The sequence below is a fragment of the Danio aesculapii genome, chromosome 18, assembly GCF_903798145.1.
Source record: "Danio aesculapii chromosome 18, fDanAes4.1, whole genome shotgun sequence".
NCBI classification, from domain to species: Eukaryota; Metazoa; Chordata; class Actinopteri; order Cypriniformes; family Danionidae; genus Danio; species Danio aesculapii.
Window position 1 is genome coordinate 20,918,730 of NC_079452.1, and position 13,568 is coordinate 20,932,297.

Genomic DNA, 13,568 nt, shown 5'->3' on the forward strand with positions numbered 1-13,568 from the left:
AGCCTGAGGACAAGCTGGAGAAGCTCCCATTATTCCAGAGATCCATCCGGAGACGTCCACTCCGTCCTCAGGGGCGAATGAGAGGAGCGGGTCTGTAACGCTGGACAAACCATGGACTCTGCAAAACGCCCACTTCACCTGGACGTGAGTATCACTATTCAACACCTTGATGCTGGGAACATACGTTATATTTTCTGCTGTGGGTCAACCTATATGACCATGAAGGATCCATCATCTTAAGTAATCTGCACTAAAAGTCAGAATTTTAAGGCCCCCCTGTATATTTATTTCCCCAATTTCTGTTTAACGGAGAGCAGATTTTTTCAGCACATTTCTAATCATAATAGTTTAATAACTCATCTCTAATAGCTCATTTATTTTATCTTTGCCATGATGACAGTAAATAATATTAGACTACATATTCTTCAAGACACTTCTATACAGCTTAAAGTGACATTTAAAGGCTTAGCTAGGTTAATTAGGGTAAAGTTAGGGTAATTAGGCAAGTCATTGTATAACCAAAACAAAAATTGCTTAAGGGGGCTAATAATATTGACTGTAAAAAAATTCAAAACTGTTTTTATTCTAGCCAAAATAAAGCAAATAAGCCTTTTTCCAGAAGAAAAAATATTATAGGAAATACTGTGAAAATTTCCTTGCTCTGTTAAACATCATTTGGGAAATAATTAGAAAAGACTACTACCCCTAAAACTACTTGTTCGTAAACCACTCCACTTATTTTCTTACTTCTTGTTTTTATGTACAAGTCATACTGTATAAACTGAGCTCGCAGCATGTTGTAAATTAGCCTTATCTTACACAGCTCCTCTACTCAGGTCGGGTTATCTTGTTTTGACGATGTTTAGATACTAGAAAACGAGACAAGACGTTTACTACTGATTAGGAGTTTATTTTTTGAGTTCTAATCTAATTAAACTTACTCAAAACCTCAACCAACCACCCAGCCTATGGTTGTTCTCAGCAAACTGTTTGAGCCATGCTAAAAATTCACATGCATTGCTCACCAAACCCAATGACAGATTCATAGCGGAGATGCTTCCTCAGAACATGTGAAAGAGGCAGGTCAAAGTTTCCATGAACGGCAAAAATAGCTAAGATAACTACCTTTCTAGAAGATACTATAGAAAGTAGATGCCTGCTGGCTTAGGGGATACAATGTACAGTAAAGCAAACAAAAAGACCAGTTCTCTGCTACCAATCTAAATCAGTTGTAATATGCGATGTGTCATTTCAGGGCTTGAAAATGTACGTTTTTCAATTGTTATGGTGTTTTGCTAACTAACAGACATCATTCAGCACTTTCCAGATGATAATACAGCACTGTCTGAGATTTTCGGGACAGTCAAATTGATAACAGAAAGTATTGTGGGGGTTAGGGGAGGATTCTGGGAGGAAATGTCTTGTCTGGTCTACTCCACTCATCCTTGGAGACCGCTTTAGTCTGTTCTTAGCTGAACCTTTGGCAAGCTGCATAGAAAAAAAGTGTGTGTGTTTTATATAGCAATGAGCTCTGGAGTGTGTTTTCCAGTCTGGAACAGTGGGGTGCATGTATGCATGTGTGTGTACAATCACTTGTCTACTGAATGTCATGGCACAATCTGAAGTCTGGGCTGTTGTTATTATCTCTTAATCGATCCAGCTGGGTTAAATTAGAGTTCCTTGCTAATATACTCCAATAAAACCACCCTGCGGGCTACCAGAAATGTTAATGATTTCATCTCTATACGCAACAGAACACTTCTCATGTGCCTTTGTTGCTTAAGAATTACTTGGGGGACATACAATAAGCGTGGGGACACTTTCCATCCAAAACAAGTGAAGCATGTTTTAAAGCAGTGGTTCACAAGGACCTACCACAATGGTGACTTCCTAAAATCAAATCATTCACTCATTCATTTTCTTTTCGGCTTAGTCCCTTTATTAATCAGGGGACGCCACAGCTGAATGAACCGCCAATTTACACTGGGAAACACCCATACACTCTTGCATTCATTCTCATACACTATGGCCAATGTATTTGTTTGGACCGTGGGGGAAACCGGAGCACCCGGAGGAAACCCACACCAACATGGGGAGAACATGCAAACTCCACATAGAAATGCCATCTGACTCAGCTGGGGCTCGAACCAGCGACCTTCTTGCTGTGAGACGATCGTGCTACCCACTGCGCCACCGTGATGTCCAAAATCAAATCAATTTTGTTAAATTATTACAATGATTATATTTTAACCATAAAATAAAATGAGACAAAAGAGTTTATAGCTATATAAATAGAACAACAGCATGTAAATAAAAAGCCATCAGCCTTTAAACATTTTTTACATTAGATTGTGACCCCTGGGATGATTACCTTATAAAAACAACACAGCAATAGCATCAGTTGCAGCAGATCCATTTAGCAATGTTAAACTGTCCAATTTCGGCAACCATGTACATTAAAAATGAATACATGACTGAACATGGAGAATGATCTCTGAGTGATCTCCGAGTGGCGGTCTCCAAAATTAAACCAAGAATGGACTTGCTGTGATCCAAACATTGCATTGTGCCAATCCATCTCATTAGGTGGGGTTAATGTTGAAATCAATTCATTCATTTATTTTCTTTTCGGCTTAATCCCTTTATTAATCCGGGGTCGCCACAGTGGAATGAACCGCCTAAAATGAATCAACTACTATAAAAATGATATGGTTGTTAAACTGTTGGATTTTATTATGTTGTCAATATGCTCCTGTTTTTACAGGCCTATTACAGTGTGTGTGTGTGTGTGTGTGTGTGCGTGTGCGTGTGTGTGTGTGTTGTTTTTGTGTGTAATGTTTGTATATTTTTAACCACACTAAAAAAATATATTTGCTGTATGTCCAAACTACTTACTTAAAATGAGGCAAAACCACACAATTCTTGAGGTTTTTTGGGGAGAACTTAATTGTTTTATGTTCAATCCACTCAAATTTGTAAAAACTTAATACCTCGATGTTGCCCAAACACAAATTGATTGGTCGCAAGATATTGGCATTGTTATTTTGGGGATTTTGTAGGCTGAAAAGTTTGGGAACCCCTCTTTTAGAGTGCTCTTTTAATAAAAAAAAGACAAAATAAAGGTTGAGGGGGAGCAAGCAAGTGAGAAACAGTCTAGGGAATGAACGAAAGGAAGAACAACAGGAAAGGAGAGTGGAGGGATTGCGGTATACGGAGTGAAATGTGAAACACAAAGACAGCGGTGGAGGATAAATCAGCAACAAGCAGAGGCACCATGACCCCTGCAGCCCCGCGCTGCTGACTTCTGGGTAAATCCAAAGGGGGAAACATGAGAGAGACACTGGCCTTTCCTAGAATGTGTAACAATATATCAATTCTGGAAGTCATGTTTTACAGGAAGAGAGCTGATAAGAAAAATAAAAATAGGAGGAGGAGGGGATGTGGAAAGAACGCCGAAAGAGATAAGTGCATGCAAAGACATTGAGGTTTGCAGGTCACGTTGCTTTTGGTAATGGCACGAGTCTGGCTGACCTTCCCTCTGCTGGGGTCACCCCACGCCGTCTGTTCTGGGGTCTAATAAACGCCTCTTTCCGCCCCCTCCGTCTGATTACTCCCTCGCTGTAGAGAAAGTGATTTCAGGTCAAATTCAATCACAACAGAAAGCATAACACACATGCAGATGGTTTGGGGAAGGAGACAGAAGCGAAGGAGCCTAATGAAGTTTTAGTGGGGAGGCGGAATTTAGGATTCTGGAAGCTACACCTTTGGGAGGAACAATCGAGTGGACGGGTAAAAGCCACTTAATCTACTTTACTGCCGGATGCTGGGGGCGTGGGGGACTGTCTTATCCTGTGTGTCCTCTGAGGATTTGGCTGGGGTTTGGTGAATGAGTGTGAGGGACGGGACGCAGAGGACAGCAGGAGGACACCATACAGCCTCATTTCCAGTGCGTTTAACACCTGTACTTGAGGGTAATCCAAAACTCCCAGAGGAGTCACTGCTCAGCAAGTCCTGACTCGAGCAGATACTACTTCAAAAGAGCATTTAGTTTGCCTCAGATGTAAGTGTTTCTGGCCTCCCTGAGACCACCCAGAATCTTGTCGAAGGAATATTCCAGGTTAAATACAAGTTAAGCTCTACACTGTATATGCCAGAGATGCTGCTGAAACCACAAGATGTAATTTAGAGTCATCCTTCAGCTTGTGAAAATAGGCAAAATGTGTGTGTTGACAGTGATAAAGCAAAGCTTTAGGCCAAAGGTACAGTGAATGCCCCGTCTTGCATGTAACTTAAATATTAATTTGAGAGTGCATTTTTTTCCACGGTCTCAAATTAGCCTCCTGATACCGCATACAAACTCCACCAATGAGCATATTTGTAAAGAAGCCTTTGAGTAGGCTTGAGTGGGTTTAGAGTTTGCACCAGGAATAATAGTTCACTACTGTAAGCCTTTGAAGATTTTGTCATGGATGACAGCTTGTAATGATTAGCTATTACTGGAAGGATAGAAATTAAGTGCAGCAGATGAAGTAAAAAGACTTTGGCTGCATCCAAAGTTACTGCATTTGAATTTACTACTTGACCATATGTTCTTTACGGAATGAATGTGGGTAGTATGAATGGAACTTGGACGTACTACATCCACCATTTTGTCATGATCACATGACCTACCCACGTCAGTTGCGTCGCTTTACTCCCATTCATGAATTTTCTCGAGGTGCATCATGGGATAACGTAGCGTCCAACCGATGCGCTCTTCAGAATCTCGCCGGAAGTAGTAGGTCATCCGGGAACTTAGTATGAAATAGTGATGGGTCGTTCTTGAACAATTCGTTCATTTTGAACAAATCTTTTGTATGACTCGAGAATGATGAGTCCTCTAAGGGAGTGATTCGTTAATTTGAGCATGCGCACATTTGTGCAGGTGGAGTAGAAGATTAGTTCCTTTTTTGAGTCCGAGTTGTTCGTTCATCACGTGAAAGACTGAAGCCAATCATCTGCATTTAGAGCCGGAAAGAGACTTGATCCATTCCTCTCTCGAGTCCTCGGTTTGAGTCGTTCGTTCATCACGTGAAAGACTGAAGCCAATCATATACAATTAGAGCCCGAAAGAGACTTGATCCGTTCATCTCTCGAGTCCTCGGTTTGAGTCGTTCGTTCATCACGTAAAAGACTGAAGCCAATCATCTGCATTTAGAGCCGGAAAGAGATTTGATCTGTTTATCTCTCGAGTCCTCAGTTTGAGTCATTCATTTATCATGTGCAAGACTGAAGACAATCATCTGCATTTAGAGCCGGAAAGAGACTTGATCCGTTTATCTCTCGAGTCCTCGGTTTGAGTTGTTCGTTCAACACGTGCAAGACTGTAGCCAATCATATGCATTTAGAGCCGGAAAGAGACTTGATCCGTTCATCTCTCGAGTCCTCGGTTTGAGTCGTTCGTTCATCACGTAAAAGACTGAAGCCAATCATCTGCATTTAGAGCTGGAAGGAGATTTGATCCATTCATCTCTCGAGTCCTCGGTTTGAGTCGTTCGTTCATCATGTGAAAGACTGAAAGACTCGGCTTTGAGTCATCTCTCTTTACAAGCTGTCACGTGATGAACGAACGACTCAAAAACCAGAAGACTTGAAAGATAAACTGATTATGGCTCCTTTCAGCTCAGTGAGCATTGGTTAAGCTTATATGGGACTGTCTAAGTGATGTGAACGAATCACTGAAATTTGAAGACATGCCAGAAGAGGTGTGCTGACATAATCATAGACAAAAGACCAGGTAAACAACAAATGCATTACAGCATTCTAGTTATGACTTGTCTGTAGTGCGATCAATGTTTGGTGTAGATGTTGATGAGTTTGAAAGCAAATGGTATCATTTTATAATATTTCGGCAAATTGAATCAAATGACTCAAAAAACGATTTGTTCGTCTCATTGAACAAGACTCAAAGGTCAGAATCAGTAAAATGATCCAAATTACCCATCACTAAAATGAAAGTACGTTTTTTCTTTTGTTTTATCTTTAAATGCTACTAATCTTCTTCATATTATGTACATGCTAAGCTAATGTATGAAAAAACAGCCATAAATCATGCCAGCACTAAATCTCCAAGTCTCAAATTACATTTGAAAGGTGATTTACTTTAAGCTGCTATAAACATCAGTGTGCAGACAGAATCTGTAAACTTTTAACCCAGTGATTATTTTCTGGCAGCTGTTTTAGATATACAAATGACAACCAGTCGCTGGGTCACTGGCAGCATCGCAGCATCAACACATAAAGCAAAACTCAAATCCGATTCCTGAATATTATATTAAATCCAGTTTGATTATGGACATTACAACCATCCTTTAATGACCACACTACATTGATAATCTGTGAATTACATTATATAACGTAATGTCGCACAATGTTGCCTAGCATTACGCAATCTAAATTAGCATGTAAGTTAGCCATGTGATTTTCAAGAACAGTGCAGCAGTGCTGGATATCCTGGGTTACTCTCATTTGTCAGTTAAATCAACCGAAGAGACGCAGGCTTAATGAATTGGTCTAACAGGCTTATTGTAGACCTCTAAATCAAACACCACAGGCCATAATCTCTGTGAAAGTACTTCAGTTCCCTTATGACACTGTTTCCGCGATTACCGTCTCCAAAACAACAAATACTGGTAAATCAACAACAAAAACACACAGTCATAGTTCCTTACCACTCGATGCAGCAAAGATATATAGTCACCAACTAAACTATATAGGACAGAAGTTCATAAACTCTATATTGTCTGAGCCACAGTTTGATTCTTTGATTTACAAAAACAATTATTACACTGACGTCACAGGGGCTCAGTGGTTAGCACTGTCGGCTAACAGCAAGAAGTACGCTGGTTCAAGTCCCAGCTGGGTCAGTTGGCATTTCAGTGTGGAGTTTGCATGTTTTCCCCGTGTTGGCGTGGGTTTCTTCCGGGTGCTCCGGTTTCCCCCACAGTCCAAACACATGCGCTATAGGTAATTTGAATAAACTAAATTGGTTGTGAATGAGTGTATAGATGTTTCCCAGTACTGGGTTGCAGCTGGAAGGGCATCCGCTATGTAAAACTTATGCTGGATAAGTTGGCAGTTCAAAGTTTTACTTGTTGTGCCCAAAATATACTTAAGAACTGTGTTGTTTTAGCTAATTTTCAAGAGTTCACTCTTGATCATTGATAATAAGGCTTGTTTGGAATGCTGTCCCGGGAGAGAGCCCTGGCTTATGAGATCCTCGAGCCCTGGGTTCCCTCCTGTTTGCACGGCGAGAGTTGCAGTTTGAGCTCAGGTAGATCTCGATGAACTCCCCCTGGCTTATTTCTAGCTAAATGACGGATATGGATGACTGAGGAGAGGTGTACTCGCTAAGAGCTTGGCTATGGCATCAATTTTGTGTGTACAATTTACTTGGGTTGCATGTTTTTGGACTGTGGGAGGAAACCGGAGACCCCGGGGAAAACCCACGCGAGCATGGGGAGAATGAGCAAAACTCCGCACAGAAATGTCATCTGGTTTAGTAGGGACTTAAACCAGAGACATTGTTGCTGTAAGGCAACAGTGCTAATCACTGGCCGCCGTGTCGCCCATCTGGAAAGGAGGGGGAATAGGGGTAGGTGGGTAAATGTTCTTCAAGACGAAGATATTGAGATAGGAAAACTCTGGTTATTTATAGTGAGTTAGGAATTATCTGATTGGAGAATCAATCATGAGCTGATGCTGGAACAGATGAGAACAATCATAAGCACGCGATCCTCTCGAAATTAGTTTATTAATAAACTTCACTTAAATAAGTAGTGTGTGCTTTAAAACGTGCTATTAATAAACTACTCTTTTTGTACCTCTCTTTCCGCAGGTCCAACATGTTCCCTGCTAGCCTACTGGTTCTGATGATCCTGCTGCTACCTCAAGCCTCATCAGGTCACCAGGAAGGTCCCAGTCAGATTCATGGAAAGCTGGACAGCCTTCTGGAGCCTAGTTTGGCCCATACCATCCAAAACCTCCTGCTAACCCGCCTGGGCTTACAGTCACACCCCAACCCCAGCGCAGAGGCACAAGTTCCCCAGTATCTTCTGGACTTGTATCGATTCCACACTCAACAGTACCATCTTATCGAGGACCCAGAATTTAGTTACCCCTCAAAGCATGTGCAAGGAGCTAACACAGTCCGATGCTTTCACCACACAGGTACAGTATGAGCAGCTATTGCACTAGCTCAGGAGTGCCCTTCCTGCAGAGTTCAGCTGGAACCTTGACCAAACCCACCTGTCTTTAATTAACAAGTCCTCCTTGAGGTCTTGAGGACTTATTTCGTTTAGTAGTGTTTGATCAAGGTTGGAGCTGAACTCTGTAGTAAATTAAATATCCAGGAACAGGACTGAACACCCCTGCACTAGGTCATGGAGAACACAGATTTTCCCTTGGTGGTCATAAAAATTTTAATATACCACAAGCACAGAACAGACATGTGAGGAAGTTAATTAACCTGCTTTAAGTGCCAGAATATGAATCCTGTGGATTCAATGTTTTCGTATCACTTAATTTAGATGGTACGTATTGCATATTTTGTTGACTGTAAGTTACATTGCAACTACATGCCAACTCATTTTTATTAAAGTATCAGTATACTTAAAGCAGGGATGGGCAAACTTGGTCCTGTAGAGACGGTGTCCTGCAGAGTTTAGCTCCAACCCTACTAAACACACCTACTTAAACCTACTTAAACAATTAAGTAAAGTTGACTGAACATAACTTAAAATTTAGCATTTTGGTCCTATTACTTAAAATATGAGTTAATTTAACTTATGTACCATGAAAATGCATAAACTTAAGATTTCAAGTGCAGTGAGCTCAAAATCATTATTAATCCTTTGAAAAAAATAGGTCATTTTCACAAATGTAGTCTTGACTGTAAAATTCTAATATTGCAACCTTTTAAGTGCAAGGTCTTTTTTTAAATCAGAAAACGAATGGCTTCAGGTATAATTATTCACCATAATGTGAATAAATGGCTACTTATTTTTGTTAAAATTTATTTAAACATTTTTCATAGTATATTATTACACACACGCATGCACACACATATATACTATGTTTGGTGAACTGAAAAATGTAAGTATAATCTACTTATGTACTAAGTTTGGTGAACTGAACAATTTAAGTATAGTCTACAAAGTTAAATAAACTAAATATAAACTAAATATGCAAGTTTTTGGAGACTCCATAAATTGAGACAACAAATTTACTAAATTAATTTACTTCAGTCAACTTATTGGGGTTTTCAGTGTAGATTTCTAGTGATATTGAAGACACAAATTAGCTTGTTCAGGTGTGTTTGATTAGTGTTGGAGCAAAACTCTGCAGAGACACCAGCCCTCCTGCACAGAGTTTGCCCATCCAGTTTACTTTTAAATCTGTTGACACTGCCCCACCAACAGACATTCTTCTGACCATAAGAAACATTGCAAGTACATGTCAGCTTACACTAACCCTGACATTACAGTCTACAAATACTCTAATGGGAATTAGTTGGCATGTAGTTACCCTACTAAAAAAAACAGCTTAAACCAGTCTAAGCTGGTTGGCCGGTTTTAGCTGGTTGACCAACCTGGTTTTAGAGGGGTTTTGGCCACTTCCAGTCTGGTTTCCAGCCATTTCCAGCCTGGCCTTAGCTGGTCAGGCTGGAAAATGACCTGCTAAAACCTGCTTGACCAGCCTGGTTTAGGCTGGACATAGTTGGTTTTGGCTGGGCTCCCAGCCTGGCTAAGCTGGTCAAGCTGGTTTTAGCTGGTCATCTACCAGCTAAGACCAGGCTGGAAATGGCTGGAAACCAGCCTGGAAGTGGCCAAAACCCCTCTAAAACCAGCCTGGTTGACCAGCTAAAACCAACCAACCAGCTTAGGCTGGTTTAGGCTGTTTTTTTCAGTAGGGAAAGTAAACTTAAAATCAACAAAATATGTTGAAGGGACCATCAAATAAAGCGATACCAGTGTTTTTCATTCAGGTCTTGGTGTTACTGTAGACACCCTGGAACATGTTAAAAAGCAAAGGGGCTTAGTTTCATAAGCGCTCTAGGCAAATGATGTGCAATTATTATTTAGTTGCACACTTATGCCATTACCAAGACAGCAAGCATTTTAACACTGCAAAAAAATGTGTTTCTTTCTTTTTGTTTTGTATTGTTTCAAGTCCAAAAATCTAAAATTCTTAAACCAAGAAGTATTTTCTTGAAAACTAAAAATGATTGTATGATTTTCAGAAATAATGATCCAAAATTTTGTTTTTCCTTCAAACAAGCAAAACGATCTGTCAGTGGGGTTAGCAAAATAATTATAATAATAATAATAATAATAATAATAATAATAATATTTAAAACCAAAAACAATATTACTTTGTTTGTTTTTAGTAAAATCTCACTTAACCTTTCATTTTTCCTAAAAACAAGACGATAGTTTTTACTTGTCTGAAAAATTCTTCTTATTTAAGAATTCTTTGGATATTTCGACTAAAAACCAGACAAAAACTCTAATTAAAATTTTTATTTGCAATGAACATGATGAAAAGCAAGCACTTTACAACTTCAGAACTTTCTCCTTTTTTCCTTTTAGATTCTCCAACTCAGAATCTTCCAGAAGAGCAGAAAACGACAGAGGACGGCATCCACATAGGCTTCAACCTGTCCTCCGTTCCTCCAGAAGAAAGCGTGGTGTCCGCAGAGTTACGTTTACTGCATGAAGGGTCAAGCGGAGGATCTCACGTGGCCAGTCTTTACCTTTCCAACCATGACCCTTCATCAAAACCCATTCTGCTCCATTCACGTCGACTGACCAGAGACGGGAAGAGTGCACAACTCTGGGAAACCTTTCCCTTGGATAGAGAAGTGTTTCAGAATTTATCCAAGACATCAGGAAGCCTGTCTTTTATCCTGGATGTTATTCCTGATAATAACAGCAGCAGCAGTCTTCTCGAAGATAGACATTTGCGAGTACGCAGGTCCACATTGCAGGACGGGCCCACTTGGGAAAGGCAAAGGCCCTTATTGGTGACCTACAGTCATGATGGCCGCAGCGAGCCTTTTGTGAATCTCAAAAAGCGGAAAACCAGGAGCAGATGGACCAAATTTAAGGGTGATAGGGGTCAGGGCTCCGACTGGAATGAAAGGCGAGTGAAACGAAACAATGGGAGGGCCGCAAAACTCAAAAGACTCTCCCGCGCTCGCTGTCGTCGGCACCCGCTGTACGTGGACTTCAAAGATGTCGGCTGGAATAAATGGATCATAGCTCCGTCTGGTTACGATGCTTTCTTTTGCCTTGGAGAGTGCCGCTTCCCACTGGCTGACCATATGAATTCATCAAGTCATGCCATGGTCCAGACGCTGGTCAGCTCCGTAAACGGGGCCGTACCACGACCATGCTGCGTCCCGACAGCTCTCAGCCCAATCGCTCTACTCTTTCTGGACCAGGAGGAACGTGTGGTGTTGAAAAACTACCAAGACATGGTGGTGGAGGGATGTGGCTGTCGATAGCCAGATACTTGTGGAATAAATGAGAAAGGGTGGGCTTGAATTAGGAAGAAAGAAACTGAAAGAGATGAAGAAAGCGAGGTAAATGGACACGAGAATCTTCACAAATCCTCCAGAACTCAGCTTTGACTTCTTGTGTCCGATGAAGCATTGTATTTGTGTGAACTATGACCCTTAGAACAGTGTTTCCCAACCTTGTTCCTGGAGGTACACACTAACAGTACGTATTTTGGATGTCTCCCTTATCTGACCTGTAAACTTCAGGTGTTGGAGTCTCTTCTAATGTTCTGATGAGTTGATTCAGGTGTGTTTGATTGGGAAGAGGTTAAAAATGTGTACTGTTGGTGTGCCTTCAGGAACGGGGTTAGGAAACACTGCCTTAGAAGCACTCAAGACGCAATGTGTCCGTCTTATTAGTACACTCCTGCTTTTTCTGTCTCAGCTGTGCAATAGCGCTTTCCTTTGTTGCGTAAGTCCTTCTCTCGTCATTGACAACTCAAAGGGACCAAGAATTGACTCTTGCTGAGTGTTTGTGTTGCCGGACAGACTTAAACCGGAGGAAGAAAAGTGAACTCTTCTGTGAAATCTCTGGTTGCGAATGAATCTTCAAAGTAATGCACTGTGACAGAGACGATAACTGATTGCAGGGCGCTTCTTCGCAAGAGCTATTTAAAAGAAAATCACCACACCAAGAAACTATGATGTTATTAATGTCTGAATGTGTTAGTACTATTATTTATGGTGACCTGTTTTTTATGTACGGTGCAGTCCAAAGAAAAGTTTGCTATACAAATATTTCTGTGGTAGTAAATTTAATTTAAGAATGCATCAATATATCTATTTAAACAGCAAAAAAATATAGAGTATTTAATCTTGACAAATACTGCAGATATATAATACCAGAACGCCTTATAGATCCATTTAAAGCCAGTTAAAACTGGTGTTACTCATCTATTATTTGTAAAACCACAGCACTGAATCATGGCAGCTTTTATATCGGCATTGACTGAACTACGAGGGCTCTTTCCTTAAAACAGAAGCTTTGTGAAACAAAGAAAATCGCCTAAACATTCCACAACATGGTGCCAAATGTGATGTGCCATAGATATGCAAGCTTGCTAAGAGGTATTATGCATCATAACTTGTGTCTTTTGTCATCATGTACTTTATCACACAAGTGTTGACCAAACTGTTTGTATTTAAAGACAACCGGTTCAAAAAAAAAAGGCCAGTCATGGATAGCTGATTGTATTTCAGTGTGATGCTTTACATGCAGTTTAAACAAAAGCCTCGAAAAAATGTCTGACATTGTCTGGAGCCATTGTGAATTGTGTAATAATAAACAGCAAACTAATCTGGAAGATCTAACTATCAAATGGTTTTCTTTAAGATTTGATTAATTGTTCATGCCAACCCAGGCTCATTGTGGACACGTAACCAAGTCTAGATTTCTGAGGACAGCGAAATACATAACCGGAGGTACGTCTGCTCAGTTTTTGTTTTAGCAAATCCACTAGAGGTCGCTGTGTATACTTTTTGGTGATCTCAAATTTCTCTTGCACGTCCTCTAACTCCACCAGAGGGCGCAATGGATACTTCAGCCGACCAGGCCAGCTTTCTGTCGACTGAATGACTGACCGACTGACCCACCCATCCCCTAACCTAAACCCAACCGATAGTGTTTTCAAAAGCAATCTAGAAAAAGAAAAGCAGTCGCGTGATTTCACCACACTTTCAGCCTGTCGTTTATTTAGTTTTTGCTTTCACCTGGTTTCTTTAACTGTTCTTTGCCAGACTTGAACCCTGTCGTCACAGTCAACTTCAGTTCGTGTCCCAAGTCTGCTGATGTACGTGGTGAGCTACTGGGCAAACTGTTAACACTGGAAAAGCCGTCCATATGAGGTAAGCAGTCAGTTGGTAGTGCTAAAATGAACAGAAGCCGTCGGCAGCGTCATACTACCTCGTACACTGTAAAAAGGGAAAACTTAAATTACTTGTTTACAATTAAATAAATTAAGTTTGACAA

General features: G+C 40.6%; 1 protein-coding gene across 1 annotated transcript in view; it reads left to right on the forward strand.

The window, feature by feature from the left end:
- bmp16 (bone morphogenetic protein 16) overlaps window positions 1-12,918 on the forward strand; it is a 13,101-nt gene extending 183 nt beyond the window's left edge. The window contains exons 1-3 of the mRNA XM_056478880.1: window positions 1-144; window positions 7,877-8,208; window positions 10,629-12,918. The exon at window positions 1-144 is cut by the window's left edge and continues 183 nt beyond it. Of these exons, the coding sequence (XP_056334855.1) occupies window positions 7,884-8,208; window positions 10,629-11,545 (1,242 nt within the window). The 5' untranslated portion in view covers window positions 1-144; window positions 7,877-7,883 and the 3' untranslated portion in view covers window positions 11,546-12,918. The remainder of the gene's footprint in view (window positions 145-7,876; window positions 8,209-10,628) is intronic.
- The last annotated feature ends 650 nt before the right edge of the window (window positions 12,919-13,568 follow it).